The following is a 21727-nucleotide window of genomic DNA, read 5'->3' as shown; positions in this document are numbered from 1 at the left end:
TCATGTCGAAAACATTAATTACTTCTTTTTGCAAAGGAGTTAAACACAAGTTCAAAATAGTTGTATATCAAATGATGCCCTTTTGTTCTAAGAAATTAAAATACATCTATTTATATCATTTGTCATTCGTTTGTAGTCAACGGTGTCAGTTTATAGATCTGAGCCATGAGTATAATAATAAGAACCAATACACAAGATACAACATGTGTCTGAGTTATCTACTGATGAAAATATATCATGATGCTGTCTCTGGATGGTTGATTTTGGCATCATTTTTCTACAAAAGGAAACAATATATTAATTCTCTTTTAATTATAATGCATTCTTTATCAAAGTGTACGCCAGAAAAAATCTGCCTAGGAAAAGAAATGTCAGTCTTGCAACGTTATTTTGTTAGTTTGAATTCACTGAACCAGAAAGGAATTGTTCGTATGACACGATTTTTGCTACTTGACTTATTGAAGTTTTCGGTTAATTCATCTCTAATGCCTTCAGAACTACGGATAGAGGGGCGGAATTTTTCATACCACCTGTGGTTACGGTTATTTTCTTTCATTCCTGTGCCAATACTATCTGAAAAACAGCCGAGCATGTCGAAATGCCCTCGAAGATCTTAAATGGACCATTGACAATTGTTATTTCATAACCGAAGCAGTTAATGCTGCCACGTCTTACTACTGTCTTGGTACAGCGTTGCAGATAATAGGTGACATTGATTCAGCAAGACGAGATTTTATTCAGTCAACGGAACTATGCACTTGCCCAGAATTTGCTAAAGGGCTTAAAAGACTGTCATTGATTAACTCGATATGATCAACAATCAATTTTGAAACTTAAACATTGGATAAAAACATGGTTCATCTGACATACTAATTTGTTAAATATAGTTTCATCATTATCATGCAGTCTCATTAAGTTTAAATTGTATTTGATATTGTGGAACCACATTGATCATTCTGTTGTATTACAATATTGTGCAATATAAACGAAAACCTGTTGCTCTAGGTTGCACTTTGTAAATACAGCTGTTTCACAATCCATGCATCTTTTTGGGAGATATATTATATTCATAGATATTTTGTTTTGTTTACGTACTGGTTCCCAGATAAGATCTCTATGTTTCATCTCATAGAGACACAACTTGGGAATGTTACCAATATAAATTAAAAGACATGAAAGCGGCCAATATTGAATACCAAGGAAGACCCAGAGTGAAGGTAGGGGAAGTACAGAATTTCAGTATAATATTAAACTCTTCGGGGCATACAAATGTCGCACAGCCCTATTTTTTGACCTCTGAAAACAATAGTATTGCATATCAACTTTCCGTTCAAGGATTTTTTTACGAAACTTCATAGTAAAAGAGGTACAGTTTTAGCCTCAAAGGGAGTTCATATGGGAAACTGCATTGTCTATATTTACAGAAGTGCAACCTTTAATAACTTCTGACAACGAATTAACACTTTATTAATTCTGTATCATTTAACATCCTTAGTATCATGATACTCTTCATAATATTTTTTATTGTATTAATGAACATCAGGTCAATTAATTTTTGCAGTTTAATTTAATAAACTGACTTCTTATTATTGATTAAATTAAAGAATACACATTGTTTTCAATGTTTGGCTTGTTCAAGTCAATTTCGTTTTTGAAAAGTTTAAAACAGTAAACACTTTTTACGTTAGTTAACATGCAGACCAATAGAAAATTTTAGAATCATTCTGAATTTTTGAAGCAACTTTGTAATTTTGTTTTTTAAAGAGGGTCCTCCTGCAAATGTTTATATTTTTTCAGTTATGTTGAACTTCATGTTCTTGTAAAGAATGTTCATTTATTCATTTGTGTCCACGTTGCTCTTTCATTTTTCCTTTGTTGAATGTTTAATTGAAAATTTGACCAGCGCGTTAAGAATGTGCGCAAAACTAGAAGCAATTTATTATGTCATATTTCGGCAATTCATTATTTTATAATATATACATCGGTATAAGAACAAATAAAAACCCAGTAATTTCATCAGAGCGTAACAAGCCTTTTTGCATTTGTATAACATGAAATTGTTCTACTTGTATCTTGATCACAGTAATATGTTTATTTATCTCAATATGTGCTTTATATTAGTAGTTCTCGGTAATGATACTGTCATACAACCTGATAATACGTACATGTATCATATTCCTGTGTTACAACACATTTCGGTAAAAGAAATTGTCATGGAATGTGCGATCAAGTTACTGAAAACTCACAAACGTATTGAAATGCCTGTTGCATACACATTTTATGCTTTTATTTGTGCGGTGACATCATGCAAATATAATCGGAAGCATCATTAGAAAATGCAGCCCAATTGAAATTTGACTAGTTTAATACTAACACAAACAGATTTCCTCAACATAATTTAAAGTGACGAGTTAACCAAAAGACAACACAAAAACATGTTTTATTTGTGTTGTTTTTTTCTTGTGAAAAATAATAATAATTTTTAGAATAAATGTGGTAATTTTTGAAACACAACAATGTTTTCTATACCAACCAAGTGAAGTCCAATCCTTATAATGATTTCGGTTAGAAGTAAAACCAATACATGCTTAAAATGTTTCTTATTTGGTTAAGGTTTGAATTATGAAATATAGTATTTGTGAAGTTTATACTTATGATCGGAAAAGTAACTGTGTTGGGCCTTTCTGGAAGATATAGGACAATATCTCAATAAATGGTGCCACGATTCTCGCCGAAAACTATTTTACAACGTAAGTAGATGCATACAATGTAAAACTATACGGGCCTTTACATGATGGGATTTGCTCATTGTCGAATAAGCAATAAGGTGACTAATGTTTTTTTCAGTCCACGTCATTTGTACTCTGGTAGTTAAATCATATCAATTGCAATCATATCAAATCTTTTTTTTTTATAGCACAACATAAGGCTTGTCGCTTCGATTGTTTGCAGTTTGTTAAACTATGCTAGGAAACATCGCTGATGAATTAGTCACTTGCAAATGAATATTCGACCTCATTGTATCTATATTCATGTGACCTTCAATTTAACTTTAGCTGGAGATGGGTTAAGCATGTAATCAATCATTAAAAGAAAAAAACATGTCAACATTGAAAGTGAAACATTTGGTTAACTGATTAGATCCAAAAAGATCATTCTTACACAGGAAAAAACAATGATAAACATACCTTTTAATCTACAATATGAAAAACAGACCTAGAAAAAATTCCAATTGCACGTTGTCGCTATCTATTTTTGATTTATATTTAAGTTGGGTTATATGACCGTTGGCATTTTTCGGAGGTCATATCGATGGTTATTTGGTGGTGTCTAGACAAAAATGTACACGAAAAGCTGATGCGTATTATCGAATCCATGACTTTTTGTAATTTGTATATACGTTTTAGTTTGTTAAAAATCGAATACGGGAATTTGGGTCAAATAGGTGAACATGAATTTGACAGCTAATGCCTTTTTAACAATGCCTGACGAATATTGACAAACACACAATAAATGTTTTTTTTTTACCTTAGCCTGATGGTTTATCATGAAATTAAGTGAGCCCGAGACAACATGAGAAATGAAAGGGATGTAGACAAGTGTTATCAATGATAATACATTTTGAAATCTTTAAGATGTTGAACTCTGTTTAAAATAAGTAGCACTATACTTTATTAAATCTCACATCATTTCATTCAACTCATTATACAAACTGCTATGAAGGCAAAAGTATTCAAAGAAGGGTTACATTGTTTAAAAATGTACGATTTTAGACTTAAAAGCACTGGGAATCATCGTATTTAAAAATAACGAAGGCATTGCAATTCACATAAAGTACTTCTAACTTGAAAACAAATAAAAATATTAATTAAAATTCTTACGATGCCCTAATGCTGGTCGCTTTTCGTTTCATTTCGCATTGCACCAATGTATTTGTTATTAAATCAATATCCGTTATGTACATATGCTGTTTATTGTAAACTCAAATTTCTTGCGGTATGCGCCTTTTCTGAACGTATACACGTTTGTTATCCGCATGTAAGCTATTGTCAAATCTTGTGAACTTTTAACATTTTTAAAAGTTAAATTATCTATATGAATGAATACTGTATTGCAAAAAGCATATATATGCTATAGCAACGAAAACATATTTACAACATGACAAATGATAAACAGCAGAGATCAATACATATAAATCGTTATCAGAAAAAGAATAACATTAAGTAAATTAGTATCGTTACTATTACTATTCACATGGAAGCTATCATAGAAAGTCTTTTTAATGGCTTAATCAAGAATGGATACGAATATAATAATCTCGATGAAAGCTAGTTTGGCTGATACATTTTCTCCCATTAACTGTAAAGAAGTGCCAAGACAGTAGTAAGATAATGCTTTGGGACATTTATCCTTTCCCATGAAATAGTTTTCGGCTATTGTCAATTGAAGATCTCGGAGGGAACTTCGACATTCTTGCATATTATTCATATGGTAATGACACAGGAAAGACATAAAATGTGCATACACTATAGGCGGTATTTCATAACCACTTTCTACTATTAGCAGTTCCATAGGAATAAATGCAGAAGTTGCAAAAATGACATTATCTACCAGCACGAATTTTAACGAGCGCACCACTCCTTGCTTATATATTAAGTACCATTTGATTACAAGACGTTGCGTGACTGACAATTCTGTTCCACGGATTAGTTTGTCAATTGTGCACTTTGATAATGCATACAAAATAAGTATGACACATTTTTTATATTGTTTTTCCTTGTAGAAAAGTGAAGCAAGCATCAACCATCCAGATACAGTATCATGGTTGATGCTCATTAGTAGATAACTCAGACACGTTTTGTGTTGTTTATATTGATCCTTATTTCTGATTATACTGCTCACATATATCGACTGGCATTTTAGGTGGCACACCCATGACATGAAATACTCATGAATGAATTTCAATTTCTTAGAGTTACAAGAAATGAGTGTATGTACAGATGTACAGATCTACAGAAGTTATAGTCTTTATCTGTCAAAGAAGTAACACGTACAAATGTACTTGACTTTAACAATTTGTTAAGATCATCATAATACAAGAAACTTTGATCATTTTGGACGCTGCTTGACAACATCAGAACAGGTGATATTTGTTTAGAGAATAAAATGCATTGCCATCCATAGCTAAATAACACACGAAAAGTATCAATCAAATTATCCCTATTCAGTCCTTCTATCTTATTCTCAAACAAATTATTTTCTGGAATGAAATAATGAGGACAGACTTGATACTGTACACAATAAATCAGCCGACGGAAACATCTCATAAAACATGGTATCAAATTGTGAGGTGTCCATACAGAGGGTTGTGTTTCTTCTGATATCCAGAAAAGTATTGTCTTCAGGTAATAGGAACACAATAAATCTTTACATCGACTATCAGTATTTATTATATCCTTTAAAAGAATTTTCATCAGCGCGTAACAAAGTAATCTAGTATGACTAAACGTATAAATAAGAAATTTTTCTCCAACTGAGAATGACATTCGCCATTCCAATTCTTCATGTGGTGACCCTTTAGCACCAATTGGTACAAAAAGCACCCCGTAATTGGTTATCATCCTCTTTGTGTTTTCATTTGGCCATGATTTATTTGACCTCGAAATCCATCCTGAGGCGGGCTTACCCAAGATGTACTATGAAGGCAATGAGCAAGGTCAGTAAGACCATCGGTGTCGGATACGCAGGGTCCATGTTCAACGGGACTAGCCTCGTTTAAATATTGTTTTCTGAATAAAGCATTTGACAAATAATTGTCTTTTCTGAATGTTTCACAATTTTCTAGCATGCGGTGAGATTGACTACTTATGAGACGTAACATTGCAAAACCGGGTTTTGTATCTTCTGTCATCAGTGTAAAATACGTTTTTGTAGGATTGAAAAAGATAGACTCTATTTTTTCATGGACCTCGATGCGTTTTGATACAAACATAATATCTATATCACTACCACGCATCTCCAGTCCTTCGACAAAACTACCACTGGTAATATACACTTTGTTGTCTTCACTGGATAAATGATCACAAACTGTATTCATTAATCGAATTGTTTTTACGTGATTTTCTGTTCCGACTATATTTGTGCACAAATAATGGTAAAGGGATATTGACATATCTGAAACAATAGATGTTCAACATTAAACAATTTATTTATTCTATGCATTTCAATGTAAAACATGGAACATGAAGAAAGTGCAACCTAAAACATAAGCGCTGTTGAAAACGAATAATGTATATTGATACTCCAAGTAATGTTATATAAAGATCATGACGTCAAGTGCAAGTTCTTATACTTAGACATTTAAAGAAAGCATCCTGTAATTAATAAGGTATGACTGGAAAACTATTAAGTCATGAATTTCATTACGACAAACCGATTGACAATCATTCAATTATTTTTTCGATAACTCAAACACGGGTCTTGAATGTGCGTAAAGCAAAAACATTATTTAAGCAAATTCCAAATTATGGTCCACGACCAATACTTCCAAGTCATAACTTAACTATCCTTCCTCCTTTCTTCCACGATAAATAGTCCCCTTTCTGAAAGCCTGACACTCCCTGTACTTGCATTCTCACACTCACTGCTCATGCTTAATGAGCAATCCTCTAATTCGTTGAATACATTTTGCAAATTATTTGACGATTCAATTACCTATAGATAAATAACGTAGAGGGATTCATTATACACAACTGTTATGTTATAATTTACCAAAAAAAAAAAAAAGATGGCCTGCATACATCTATGAAATAACAATCCAACAGTGAACACAGCCACATTAAAAAAAAAACACAAAACCATCGATAATAATTTAATAACGTTAAGATATTCTGACATATTTCCGTTGATGTCGCCGAATATGTAACCATTAAACCATGTAATTACTGTTTTTGCTTTAAATCGACATTGTTGTTTTTTTTTAATTATAAATAGAAATGCACACTTTTTTTTTACATTAATAAGCACATATTTTAATTTCAGGTTTAAGTTCTCCTGAAAATAGTCAACATTTTGCTAGTTAAATCACAATTATCGTCTTTTATTCGTTTTATTAGTATTAGGACAATTTGAAGACTGAACCGATACATTTTCTGGGTGTTTTTGTGAAGTGTTGGTTTTCGTTATATGTTTCAAAACATAACTAAATAGCATTGAAGAACACATAAAACACTAAAACAAAGTTATTTCACGTATAAGACCATAAGGCGAAGTCATATTTTTCTTAATACAATTTAAGTATTAACACGAGTTAATATGTGTATATATATATTTAATAAAAAGTTAAATAACAAAAATACCGAACTCCAAGGGAAATTCAAAACGGAAAGTCCCTTATAAAATGGCAAAATCAAAAGCTCAAACACTTCTAACGACTGGAAAACAACTGTCATACTCCTGACTTGGTACAGGCATTTCCTTATGTAGAACATGGTAGATTAAACCTGGTTCAATAGCTAGCTAAACCTCTCACTTGTATGACATTTGCACTGAATTCCCTTATATTGACAACAATGTGTGAGCAAAAAAAAAAAAAAAAAAAACAGACATAATAGGTAAAAACGTCAAAAATTAGGGTACAGAAGTCATCATTGTAATATAATCTGTATCACTATAAAAACAAATAACTATTAAACAAAGAAACTGAAAATGGCATATAGATAAAGTACATATTAGGCAAAACTGAAAGACAACAATTCAAAATTGACAATAGTACAATAATACAATGGCGGGATGTATAAGTACCAAGCCACGTCATAAATATATAACAAAAAATAGAATAAAAAGTAAAATAAAAAAATACACAAAGACAAACAAAAGGACACTTTAACACGTGAACTACATTAACATTTTTTTTTAAATCAACACATATAGTAGCTATCAATGACAATAACTGTTTTAATCTTACCTGCCATGCTGTTTCACAACTATTAACCTTTATGTTCTTATTCAATACTTCAAACGAAAATAAAGCATTTATAAAGTAAAACTCAACACCGTTTTTGGTTATCAGCTCGCACCGACAGCACAGAAGGCTTCGAATAACCTTTACTGTCGGATAGGCGAACCTCGAATGACAATACTAGACTTTCTTATTATAATTTTAGCGCTAAAATTCTAGCATGAAGTTATCATGATTGATATAACTTAAAGCGGTAATAACTTACTGATTGTCCAATAAAATTAAACATCATCATGTTTTGATTTAAACACACGTGCTAAAAGTAAAAAAATACACGTGTTCCCGAGTAACCTTTATAAATACATAAGTATTGTATTGAACATTTTAGGTTTGTGCAGAATTTGCTCTATATATAGAATAAACGTAAAGTAAAATGATCTCAAATTCAAAACTACGCGTTTAATTGCAATTGCTTTTTGTTAACCTTAAACGTGTCAACGGATATATGATACGTTTCCTTATATTACTTTTCGAAACAAAAATAATTTGGTATATATTTCCTCCTTAATATTAGGTTTTAAATTAATTTCCTTTACATTTTATTATATTATTGTAGTTATCGTTAAGCAAACAAAGTTTTCGTCGTCTTCATTATTGTTACAAAAAGAAAAAGACATAACCATGTCCTCCATATACATACACACATATATATAGATATATATATATAAACAAGTCTAAACTGAAAACAACGTTCAAACGTTTGATTGCGTTGGATAAAAAAGTGTGCATGCACAACACATTTCTTAGTAGAAGGGTCTAAATACAGCACAAACAACATTTTCAAAAAGACCATAAAAGTGAAAAAGTATAGTTCAACAAATAATATATATATATACAAATCAATAAAGATAGTGAAAACACGAAGAACAATTCATGAACTTTATGATCGTTTGAATGAAAAGTATATACTTTATGTCCTCTTTAACATCAGTTGAAGGTATCCATTGTTAGGAACGTTTTGGTCTCCGTCTTTTAAATTCATAAATGGTATTTTTGATAATAATTTCCCTTACATACAATTATATATTGATAGACTATTTCTAAAACCAAAACAATTTTGTCGTCGTCGTTATTGTTACAAAAAGGAATATGAAATATGTGGACATTCTGTCAAGATTTTCGTCTAAATATAAATGCATGATTGTTTAAATATGATGACGTTGGGTATACATTCAATTTTGTTTCTAAATCGGCATCTGGTAAATTAAACCAAAATGTTTTCTCGTACTTACACGATAGCCATCAATCCCTGAAAAGCGTTTAAAGTGAAACGAAGACTAAAACACCACCAACTTAATTGTGCCTTCCTTATATGTATATATATAAGTACGTCTGAACCAGTGACAACTCGTCGACAGATTTATCCATCGGATCACCAGCAGTAATGGTGATACAAGGCTGCAAATACATTCTGTATATATATTTCGCCTAAACATCAGCCCAACAATGTTAGATCTGTAAAATGGCGGAAGCCAATTTTTTTATTCTATCCTGGCCGGGATTCGAACTCATGCTACTGAGATATCGTGGCACCAAATCGCCTTGCACTGTTCCCGACGCGCTAGACCACTCTACCACCTAGGCTCTACTAAGATAAAGCTTTCGGTGGCCGGGTGTTATCTTTCCTCGTCAGTTTTCATCTAGCGTCGTAACACATTACATGACAGTTAAGGCATGAAGATGGAATTTTTGAAGATCAGCTCAATTATCTATCGTAAAAGATCTTACAAATTAATGCAGGATGCAATCACAGAAATAATTATATTATAAGTACGTCTGAACAAGTGACAAGGATGAAAAATACATACTGTATATATAATTCGTCTAAACGATCTGTAAATTTGCGAAAGCAAATATTTTTTCTTCCCTGGCCGGGATTCGAACTCATGCTGCTGAGATATCGTGGCACCAAATCGCCTCGCACTGTGCCCGACGCGCTAGACAACTCTACTACCTAGGCTCTACTAAAAAAAATTTCGGTGGCCGGGTGTTACCTTTTCTCGTCAATTTGTATCGACCGTCGTAGCACAGTTCATGATATATAAGGCATGAAGATGGAATTTTTACGGATCAGCTGAAGTATCTATCGTAAAGGATCTTACAAATTAATGCAGGATGCAGTCACAGAAATAATTATATTATATGTACGTCTGAATCAGTGACAACTCTACGACATATTTTATCCATCGGATCACCAGCAGTGATTGTGATACACGGCTGGAAATACATTCTGTATATACAGTTCGTCTAAACACCAGCCCAACAATGTTAGATCTGTAAATTTGCAGAAGCAATTTTTTTGTTCTTCCCTGGCCGGGATTCGAACTCATGCTACTGAGATATCATGGCAACAAATCGCCTTGCACTGTGCCCGACGCGCTAGACCAGTCGACCACCTAGGCTCTACTAAAAAAAAACTTTCGATGGCCGGGTGTTACCTTTCTTCGTCAGTTTTTATCTAGCGTCTGAACCAGTGACGACTCTACAACAGACTTTATTCATCGGATCGCCAGCAGTGAAGGTGATACAAGGCTAAATATACATTCTGTATAATATATAATTCGTCTACACAACAGCCCAACAATGTTAGATCTGTAAATTTGCGGAAGCAAATTTTTTGTTCTTCCCTGGCCGGGATTCGAACTCATGCTACTGAGATATCGTGGGCTGTTGTTTAGACGAATTATATATACAGAATGTATTTTCAGCCTTGTATCACCATCACTGCTGGTGATCCGATAGATAGTGTCTGTTGTAGAGTCGTCACTGGTTCAGACGTACTTATAATATAATTATTTCTGTGACTGCAACTTACATTAATTTGTAGGATCCTTTACAGTAGATAACTCTGCTGATCTGTACGATTCGTCGCCTAAGAATGAGGATAAAGAAAAACAAAGAACATTTAAAGAACTTAGTATATATTGAAAAATTCCCCTAATATATATGTGGTGTACAAGTTATCATTTTGTCCAAATTATAATTTGTATTTTCACTTTTTACAAATTGCAATTTGTAAAAAAATTGCTTGTACAAACCTTGTAAATACAAAATTTGACAAAATTATTGTACAATAATTTATCATATGGACTTGGCTAAAAACAAATTGATAAACACTATAAATTTTTACTTTTATTAGTGACCACAAAATTAACCTTATTTACCAAAAGAACGGTTCTGTATCATATTGTTTAAGCACGTAAGTGAATTATGTCATCGGGAAATGAACAAAAACTTTTGCTTTTGAAATTTAAATTTAGAATTGCTACACCCCTGTGTACTTACATGATAGAAACCCCCGACACACCTGTTTTTAAAAGGTATGTAAGTGCTTCAGGTATCGAGAGTTGAAGGATGCTGCGAAAAAGTGTCTTTTACAGCTTCAATTTAATTTTCTAGACAAATATCCTTAAAATATCTACAGCTGTTCCAATGAGTTACCCACAATCTTCAGTTTCAACAATTATCCTAACATATGTCGAGGATCAGTTGGTGCACGATCACACCGAGGAAAACCTACAATGACATTATCCCTCCCAGCAAGTTATGATAATATCCGTTTCGGTTTCTTTGAAGAGATTCGGCTTGAATCTGATGGCCAGACAGCACACACATTCCTGTCACTTATCATCAGTGTTTCAAAGCCAGTGTCATTCTGTTTGTCACTTGGGCAAATTTTGATTGTACTATGAGATTTAACAGTCATACATATCAATTTTATTTCCATGTCTCCATCTGCATGATCTGGGTATCTAATTTTGATTTAGAGGATTCACCTTCTGTTACTGTATTTTCACCAGACTTATCTGAATTCATTCAGAACCTTCTAAAAGATAAAAAGAAGAAGCACCTTGCGAAATTCTTTAATTTCACTTTCAGATATATTGGCGATGTACTATCACTGAATACCCATATTTCAGTCAGTATTTGCATCTCATATATCCAAGTGAACTTGAAATTAAGGATACTACTAGAAGGACTGCTTCATAACTTGATATTTTCCTCAATATTGACAAAGATGGGCGTCTTCAGACTAAAATACATGACAAACGGGTTGATTTCAACTTCCCAATTATCAATTTACCATTTCTCAGCAGTAACATTATTTTCGGTATCGTCGAGTTAGTCGTGGTTCGTCTACAAGGTTATTGTTTTATGTTGTTTGTTTTCATGTTTGTTTACTGTTTGGTCTTACATGATCTTGCCTTATATTACAGTTATTTTAGTGTTATTTTCTATACCTTTATGTTAAAGTTCAGAAATAAAATCATGATTTTAAGTTTAAAGCAACTATATTCCCAGTTTTTTTTTTAATTTAAATTTAAAACAAAAAGCGGTATGGTTAGCAAATACAAATAATAACACTATTACAAACACAATTCCATTTTAATATAGTCATGATTAGAAAATATTACAAACTCAATACCAATTTATTCTTGTACTTGTCTATTTTTGTAAATTTACCTGTCACAAAAAATACGTAACTTTTTGTGACGTTACTCCATTCATGTGACTCGCAGTTTATATTTCGTTTGTGCTGTCCTGGTATGCTGCTGTTAATTCATAGGAGGTGTCTGTTGTTATTCTGCGGTTTACATGTTGATATGTACTACAATAGTATCCCTTTATAATATGTAATTTCCTGTTCTGAGTGTTCTTGCGTTTGTTTGTACTGGATTCCTGTCACGTAGTGTTGTCATTGTATCGGTATTTTTAACATTGCCATATAAGCGGGAGGTTTGGCTAGCAATACAACTAGGTTCAACCCACCATTTTTTCCTAAAATGTCCTGTACCAAGACAGGAATATGGCAATTTTTATCTACAATCCGTTTCTATGTATGCTGGCGTTTGCTTTTGTTGTAGTTAAGTGTTTCTGTTGTTCCGTTGTTTTCCTCTTATAGTTGATGTGTTGCTGTCAGTTTTAGTTTGTTAACCGGATTTGTTTTTGTTTAATCGAATTATGACTACTAAACAGCGGTCACTGTTGCCTTTATTTATCTGTTTCATCATTTTGTTGTATTCTTAAAGTTTCTCTAATTCTGATAAAAACAGTTGAAAAGTGTACAAGAAGAGTTGAATTCAAAAATGTTTTTCTCAAAGCAATTAACATTTATTGATGTTTGAAATATATAGAAGGCCATTATTTTTATCGTGTTAAATTTTCATATATCCTTTGTATTTTGAACTAAATTAGTTAAGAACGATATCATTTAACAAAGCTTATTTCTATATTAGGGTACATTTTCCTTAAGCAAGTTTTATATTTTTTCTCTCATTATTTGGATATTTGAATATTTGATTCAAACAAATAACTTCCCTTACACTCAATTGTATATGTGTACGTAAATTAATAATAAGAATACGTAGTCCTAGCTTTAATTCAAAAGAGAAATATAAAATTTGGTGAAATGCTGACAATCTTTTGATTCAAATGATACATTCCTGTATAAAATGACTTTGAGTGTCAAACAAAAAATCATTTTAAAAATTATTGTGCAATGCACAAATTCAATTTTGCAATTTGTAATTTTTACATGAATTTGTACTTGTGTTGGTTAGGCTTTTTTTTTGCGTGACTCAGTTCGTTTTACTTCCAGTGCACATCAAGTTTGTTTTGAGAATATTTGCATGCGATTAAATCAAATAACTCTTATTTCGTAAGTAATGAGTTTATTATTATTTATTATTAATTCATGATTGCCCAACTTTGTTTTGCATTAATATACAAGTGTTTAGAACAAACGACGTAGAATTTACTTCCATGTTTTATAAAAATTAAGCCCGTTATATCATCTGGTTTTTAAAACATTATATCTGAGTATTTTGTCCAACAGAACATACACACAGTTTTTAAACACGAGAAATAAAACCTGTATTTTTCGTTAATAAAATTAAGAAAGTTTCGATGTAGTGTTAATACAAAGTATAGCAAAACAACAACACAAAAGAACTCCAAGGTAAATTCAGAAAGAAGAAGTCCATAACAACTGACAAAATCAAACTTCATCAACCAACGAAAAGTGCGAAAGATCAATTATAATATGCCTGGCTTCGTACAAGCAATTTTCAAAGACACGATGGGTCAAACCATGTTGTATACCTTGATAAACTTCAAACTTGTATGACAGTTGTTTATAGTTCAGCGATATCGCTAAAAATAGGTGAGCAACTCAAACAGTCATAAAATGTTAATGTGACAATGGGTCCAACTGCCAAAACTGTGTTAACATACAACACAATTGTCTAAAAAATTCAAACAAACATACAAATAACTCAGACGTTAACAAAGAAGTAGTTATATTGTTAAGTAAACTTGACTAAGACACCAACAAACATGTTTTTGTCGTTGCTCGGAAGTTGTTAAAGACGCCAGAACAAACGTGTGTAGTTGATAGAACAAACAGTATATAAATTAAAGTAATATAAATACAAAGGTAAACAATGTGGAAACAACACAGTAAAAACCGAATCGCACGTCAGAAAAATGAAATAGTTTGAACGATATTAGGAAACAAAATATTGTAAAAATGTACCTTCTTTTTCAAAACATTTAAAAAAAATGTTTGTTTCTCGAAATTCCCCAAAAACTCATTAAAAAGTGGCCATTTTACAGTTACTGTAGTATTCTATTTTTTTTTCAAAATGCATAAAAAAATGTGTTAATTTGTAAATCATGTCGAATTCTCACACAAATATATTTTAAGAGATCAAAATGAAGCAGGAGTGAGAGAACAATACAGCTATAAAACCTTTAAAAATTATATACACGTAGTTATGATTTATATTCTAATCAATTGTCCATTTTATTTGTAATATCGTTTTTTAGGGAAGAGCTCCATGTATGTATTTGTACATTTGTGTTATAAGGGTCATCAGTTATGTGCTTAGAAGGAACATACATAGCATAACAAATAATTACTTCAAGCAAACTTATTTCATTTATAAGACCATAACACAAACACTTTTGTTGTAATATACGATACAAGTGCAATAAGATAATGTGTAAATTCAGAAAATTTGCTTTCTTTTTTTATAATTGCGAGTGTTAAATAAAAAGGGAGAGGAGTATATGAAATGCCGCATACAAACAATGCTATTAAAAGATGAAATGGGAGTTTTTATTTTTTTCCAAAGTCGGTTCTTACGCAATTATAGCAAAAATTAAATATCGGCAAATTTTTGGAATTGACAGTATTGAACTATAATAATAGCATAATACACACAACAACATTTACGAAATTTAATGCAAACAAATATATCTTACCTTCCATGTTGTTTCACCACCGATAACCCTTTGCAATGCAGTTTATATAACTTTTTGGTAGAATCTTATTTATAAAGAATTATTATGAAACGAACAGTTGAAATCGATTTAAGGTGTCGGCGAGTTCGAACAAGACATCGAATAATGCGTTTAATTAACATATCTTTTCTACCAGGTGATTAAATATAAGAAAAACATAAACATCCTAATAGTCTATTTTTACCCGTTCAAATTTACAAAAGGTGATTATACTTCCCTATGAAAATAAATTTATTCATAAGCAACAATCGTCTGTTTCATGCCGTTTGTATCCTAAGCTGATGCAGTTTTCAAGGACAATATTTAAAAAAAACACTGCTTTCTATTTCCGGAAATATGTTTGTGATAAAAGTTTTATTTTATTTATTTTATATTTGAAAATTGGAAATTTTAAAATACATTTCCTTACATTCAGTTATTTGTTTAAAAATTCATTGAAGAGGAAAACATTATAGCGTCGTTCAATTATTGCTAAAAGGGAATAGGAAGTCATTGGACATTTCTTTTCTTTTCATTTCAGATTTTAAAAACAAATTAACATTAATAAAAACAAAATGTTCAAAAGACATGAAAGAGGAAAATATTATTGCGTCGTCAGTTAAAAAAAGAAAGATGGTATATTGGAAAATCATTTCAAACTGTTCTTTTTAGATAGTGTTTTTCTTGATATGATGGCGTAACGTATCAACTAAGACGTTTTTTTTTATTCAAAACCTGCTTCTGGTCAATTCAAATGTGTACCTTAACATTAAGTCTGATTCAAAGTGTGACAACCGTCATTCATAAAACATGTTGAAAAGTCGTAAAAAAAAGAACAAACAAGAGCCAACAACCTTGTTTCAGTCCTAATGCTTACCTTCTGTTTTTATGATTAAGTCAGTCTCTAAAAATTCTACCCCAATAGGTGGATGCCAATTATGACATATATGTGCATAGAAATTATTTTTTTTCCAAGAGTACTGTGAAAGTACTTTAATTCGTGGGGTACAAATTTTCGTGGTTTTCGTGGATGACTTTATCCACGAATTTAAGTGTCCAACGAAATCAAACAACCATTGTCCAAATCAAGACATTGTCAGATCTTCATCGGTAGGTTCGGCTACTGATATGATCTAGAGAATATATTGAATAACGCCAAATCTGAGAATACTTTAATGGCAGTCGCAGAACTACAACCGCATGCAGGATTATACCTATTTAATCTTAAATAACCTTAACTGTACAACTTTTGATCTTTTAATTCTCATAAAAAATATTTTTGATTGATGATAGTCAGATTTCTGGTATTGATATGCTCTGATAAAGTGTTCATTTTATATCCTCAGAGTTCTCGGACATATGGGAAATAATAATTTCATGCTGGGCTTGATTTTGATAAGACCTATTTGACAATTCAAGATACGTTTATAGTATTTGTTTATGTTACTGTTTTCTTTTGGTGACATGTTTATGGCCTAATTAACACCTTTGATGGTCTATAATCTGTTGATCACTTTATCACGGGTTAATTAATGTTATCACTACGATTTACACGAGTCAATGTTTACTTTGCAATTTCCTTTAATCCAGACTATTTGTAACCGTCGTTTCTAAAAGCTTTAATTTTTCAATTTAAAAAAAACCCAACTAAAATCCATGAATTTAAAAACCCAAGAACATGTAAATACTGCTCAAACCACAGGGACTCGGTAAGCAGATTTAAATTTTGTTAAGCAATGTTTTTAAAATTTTGTTAGTATTTCCTGTCTATTTGTATTACATTATTCACGTATTTGACGTTAACAACATTATTTCTTAGTTTTCCAGCAATGTGCAGTTTACTATCCATATCCGTATACTGAAAAAACCTAAAGGGGTCTAAGTCGTCATCTTGAATTGCCTTCCCTACTTTAGATAAAAAATAATTAAAAATATTAATAAATTACTTTCTACCTTACAAAGGCACTAAATTTCTTTCTAAATTATTCTTCTATCACATGCATATTTTGATTTATGGATCAACAGAACCATTACGCAGCTATAGTTGTATTCGGGTCAGAATATTCAAATTTCCCGGCGAAAGCAAGGTAACTGGCAAACATGTCGTTTTCAGACACAAGACGAAATGGGAGATAACTCTTGTCATTCGGAAACTTCCGGGTTGATGCGTTTACTACAACGATAACTCCTCATAGACTGACGAGTGCTGTCCCCTGACATAAACATCGCGGAGTGCAAATTTATTAACGAATAGAATCTTTCTGCAAACGGGGTAACATAAATCACTGACTTTTCTGTTGATTCATCAATAAAATGAAGCAGTTAGTAAAAATATTGACGTGTTTAACGGGATTTACCTGGTTCAGAAACAGTACCAGGATTTAAAAAAAAGGGGGCAGGTTGGTAGGCACTTTCTGGATTAATACTTTGAGAAAGTGTCACGTAGTCTATGCATTTATCACACATGCATGTCTGAAGCTCTATGTGATATTTGTTATCCTCTTAAATGTTAACTATTGCCAACGCTGTTTTTCAGTGAAATTATAGTTATTTGCAAAGAAATATTTCAAATTTGAAACTAATTCAGGTTTTCACTTACAGCGAATTTTACGTGTCTTTCAAAACTTTTTAACATCCCATTCTATTTAAAAAGAGAACAAAAAAGTGTATATGACTAATCGTAGTCATTCGGCTAGCGGTTTAACAATATTTAACAAAAGTTCAATAGGATTTTAAAGTATAAAAGTTTATACCTTTATATAAAGTAAATCTTCTTGAATAAAATGATTTGATTTTTCACAAGACAGCTATCATAGATAGCCTTTTCAATCGCCTAATCAACAATGGTAACGAAGATAATAATTTCACTGTCTCAGAGAAAGCTCGTTTGGCTGATACATTGTCTCCCATTAACTGTAAAGCAGTACCGAGACAATAGTAAGATGATGATCTAACAATGACATCTTCCCCAATGAAGTAGTCTTCGTCTATTGTCAATTGAAGATCTTGGATGGAATTTCGAAATTTTCGCACGTTTTGCAGATGGTAATGACATAGGAAAGACAAAAAATGTGCATATACTACCGGTGGTATTGCAATAACAGTTCTTTCGATTAGCAGTTCCTTGGGAATAAATGTTGAAGTTTTAAAAATGACATAATCTACCAGTACTTTTTTTAACAAATGAACCATTCCTAGCTTTTGTACAAAATGCCATTTGACTATAAGACGTTGCATGACTGACATTTCCGCTCCGCGGAATAGTTTTTCAGGTGTACACTTCGATAATGCATACGAGATGATTATAAGAGATTTCTTATATTGGTTTGTCTTGTAGAAAAACGAAGCAAGCATCAACCATCCAGAGACAGTATCATGGTTGATGTTCATTAGTAGATAACTCAGGCAAGTCTTGTATTGTTTATATTGTTTCTTATTACTGATTGTTCTGTTCAGATAAACGGACTGGCAATGTTTGTTGCACATGATTGACATGAAATATGCATATAGATATTTCAGTTCCTTAGAGTTATAAGACATACTGTTATGAACAGCCATACTTAAAGTTTTGTATTTGCCACTTACTGAAGCAACACGAATAATCACGTTTGAGTTTAACAATTTGTGTATATCTTCATAATAAATTTCACTGTGATCATTTTGAACATTGCATCGGAAAATCGAAACATGTGATATTTGTTTAGAGAATAATATGCATCTCCATCGATAGCTAAATAGCACATGAAGTGTATGTAATAAATTAGTCCTATCTAATCCTTCTATCTTATTCTCAAACATATTATTTTCTGGAATAAAATAATGTGGACAAACTTGATACTGCACACAGTAAATCAGCCGACTAAAACATCTCATAAAACAAGGTATTAAATTAGCAGGTGTCCATGCAGACGGTTGGATCTCTTCTGATATCCAAAATATAATTGTCTTCAAGTAATAGGAACACAATAAATTTGTACATCTACTATCAGTATTTATTACATCCTTTAAAAGAATTTTCATTAGTGCGTAGCAAAGTAACTGCGTATGACTGAACGTATAAATAAGAAGTTTTTCAGCAATTGAAAATGAAATTCGCCATTCAAATTCCTCGTGTGGTGATCCTTTAGCACCGATTGGTACAAACAGCATGCCGTGATCAATGATCATCCGCTTTGTGTTTTCATCTGGCCATGCACTATTTGATCTCACAATCCATCCTGATGCGGGTTTAAACCAAGATTTACTATGGAGGCTAGGAGCCATGTCATAAAGACCATGTATATCGGATATGCAAGGTCCATGTACAAAGGGACCTAATTCGTTTAAAAATGTTTGTTTGAATAAGACATTTGACAAATAATTGCCCATTCTACATTTTTCACAAAAGAGGGGATGAGGACTACCGATAAGTTGCAACATTACAAAACCTGGTTTTGTACCTTCTGTCATCATTGAGAAATTCGTTTTGGAACGACTAAAAGCAATAGGTGTTCTGCTATCGTGAACCTCGATGTCCTTTAAGACAAACATAAGATCTAGATCACTACCGATCATCTGCAGTCCTTCACCAAAACTTCCGCTGGTAATAATCACTTTTATGTCGTCACTGGAAAGATTATCACAAATTGTGTTCATCAGTCTTATGGTTTTAACGTAATTTTCTGTTCCGACTACGTATTTGCACATATGACGATAAAGGGATAATGACACACCTGAAACAATAAATCATCAACACTACTTTATTTAATTATCAACAATAACCTATTTAATTATCAGGAATAATTTATTTATTTATCAGAAATATTTATTTAGTTATCAATTGCATATCAATGTAAAACATATACCATGCTTGAGCAGTTCTGAAAACGTACATCTGCAAATGAAAACAAATTGAGAATATAAATGAGGAATGTGTCAAAAAGACAACAACTCGATCAAATAGCAGAAAACAGCTCAAAGCCACAACTTGTCTTCAAAACAGCGAGAAACAAAAAATTTAAGAGATTAAAAAATGTATGACTTCGATATATTTCTCCATGAAAAAAAGGGATATGTCTATATTCTTCATGTTGAAACGAGATAACTATCAGTCGGTTGATCTTTTTCCAGGTATTTTTATTCCACAGGTTGAGAGGCAGAGAACTACATGTAACAATAAACATGTTTTATATAATTATACGTTTGTGATATTTGAATTTTCCATTTTTTATGTCCAATATTTCAGGTATAAACTAATCTATATATTAACATGATAAATTAACTTGTTTGTTCATATACTTATGGATGCTTATCTTGCCCTTTTCAAGGATACCATGATTTGAATAATGCAATATATCTATTTGTATGTATGGAACGTATACGCAACACATCAAAGTCTTACTCACATTGATATTTCATCATAACTTTATTCTATAAACAGGTAGGCTGCACATATTTTTTTAGGTCAAGATGAGTATATACCAAGATGTAAGAGGAAAAAGCCTAAAAAAAAAAAAAAAACTAGCTACGCTAAAATAATTTTACCGTTAGTTTATGCTTTAAGTAACGTATTGTGAAATTAAGTTAATGTTTAAGCCTCGGTCACACCTTACCGGATAGCACGAACGGACACCTAACGGATGAAAATAAAATAATACAAGTACATCGCATAAATATTCAAAATGTTTAGGTGTAACTGGTTTTGTTTTATTCTTCAAAATACCACAAAAGGTCGGTGTCTGACCTGAATAAGAGCTGCTTGATTGTGAAGAATCGCCCTTACTCTAAGGTCGATTATGAATAATAAGAATTCATGAACCTTAAGAAATCTGACATACCAATAATTGGCATTTCTGATGCGAAATTTTCAATTGGCATTTATCCGTTTCAGATCCGTTCATCATCCGTTTTATCCGTTATACGTCCGATAGAAATCCGTTTCTCATTCGTTCAACATCCGTTTTATCCGTTAAACGTCCGGAAGAAGTCCGTTGGTGAATTTATATTTCCATCTTTCCAGACCTCCAACGGATGTAAACGGACACGTAACGGATACAAAACGGAGTTGAAACGGACGAGTACCGTACAAAACGGACGCCTAACGGACTTTCAACGGACATTTTATCCGTTGGACGTCCGTTCAAAGTTTTGAACATGCTCAAAATTTTCCACCGGACAGAACGGACGTCGATGGATAAAACGTACGTTTAACGGACATGCAACGGACATGGACGGACGTCTAACGGATAACAACGGACATCTAACGGACATGAACGGATTGAAAAAAAGTTATCCGTTAGGCGTCCGTTCGAGCTATCCGGTAAGGTGTGATCGAGGCTTAAGCATACGTCCCGTAGACACCAACCAATGCAAACGTTACAAACAACCAATTATAGAAAAAGGTAGGAACAGGTAATATAAAGCAACAGGCGCGTTTAAAATTTG

General features: G+C 32.3%; 1 protein-coding gene across 1 annotated transcript; it reads right to left on the bottom strand.

Annotated features, from left to right (window-relative positions):
- Positions 1-235: 235 nt before the first annotated feature.
- LOC143043725 (cyclic GMP-AMP synthase-like receptor 1) lies at positions 236-19997 on the bottom strand. The gene is made up of 2 exons (XM_076215906.1): positions 18890-19997; positions 236-277 (listed from the first exon to the last, which is right to left on the bottom strand). Exons 1-2 carry the CDS (start codon positions 19988-19990, stop codon positions 236-238), a joined length of 1143 nt encoding a protein of 380 aa, XP_076072021.1. The 5' UTR covers positions 19991-19997.
- Positions 19998-21727: the final 1730 nt, after the last annotated feature.

This window comes from Mytilus galloprovincialis, chromosome 8, assembly GCF_965363235.1.
Source record: "Mytilus galloprovincialis chromosome 8, xbMytGall1.hap1.1, whole genome shotgun sequence".
Lineage (NCBI taxonomy): Eukaryota > Metazoa > Mollusca > Bivalvia > Mytilida > Mytilidae > Mytilus > Mytilus galloprovincialis.
Note: the sequence above shows the minus strand (reverse complement) of the source record. Positions and strands in the feature narration are given on the sequence as shown.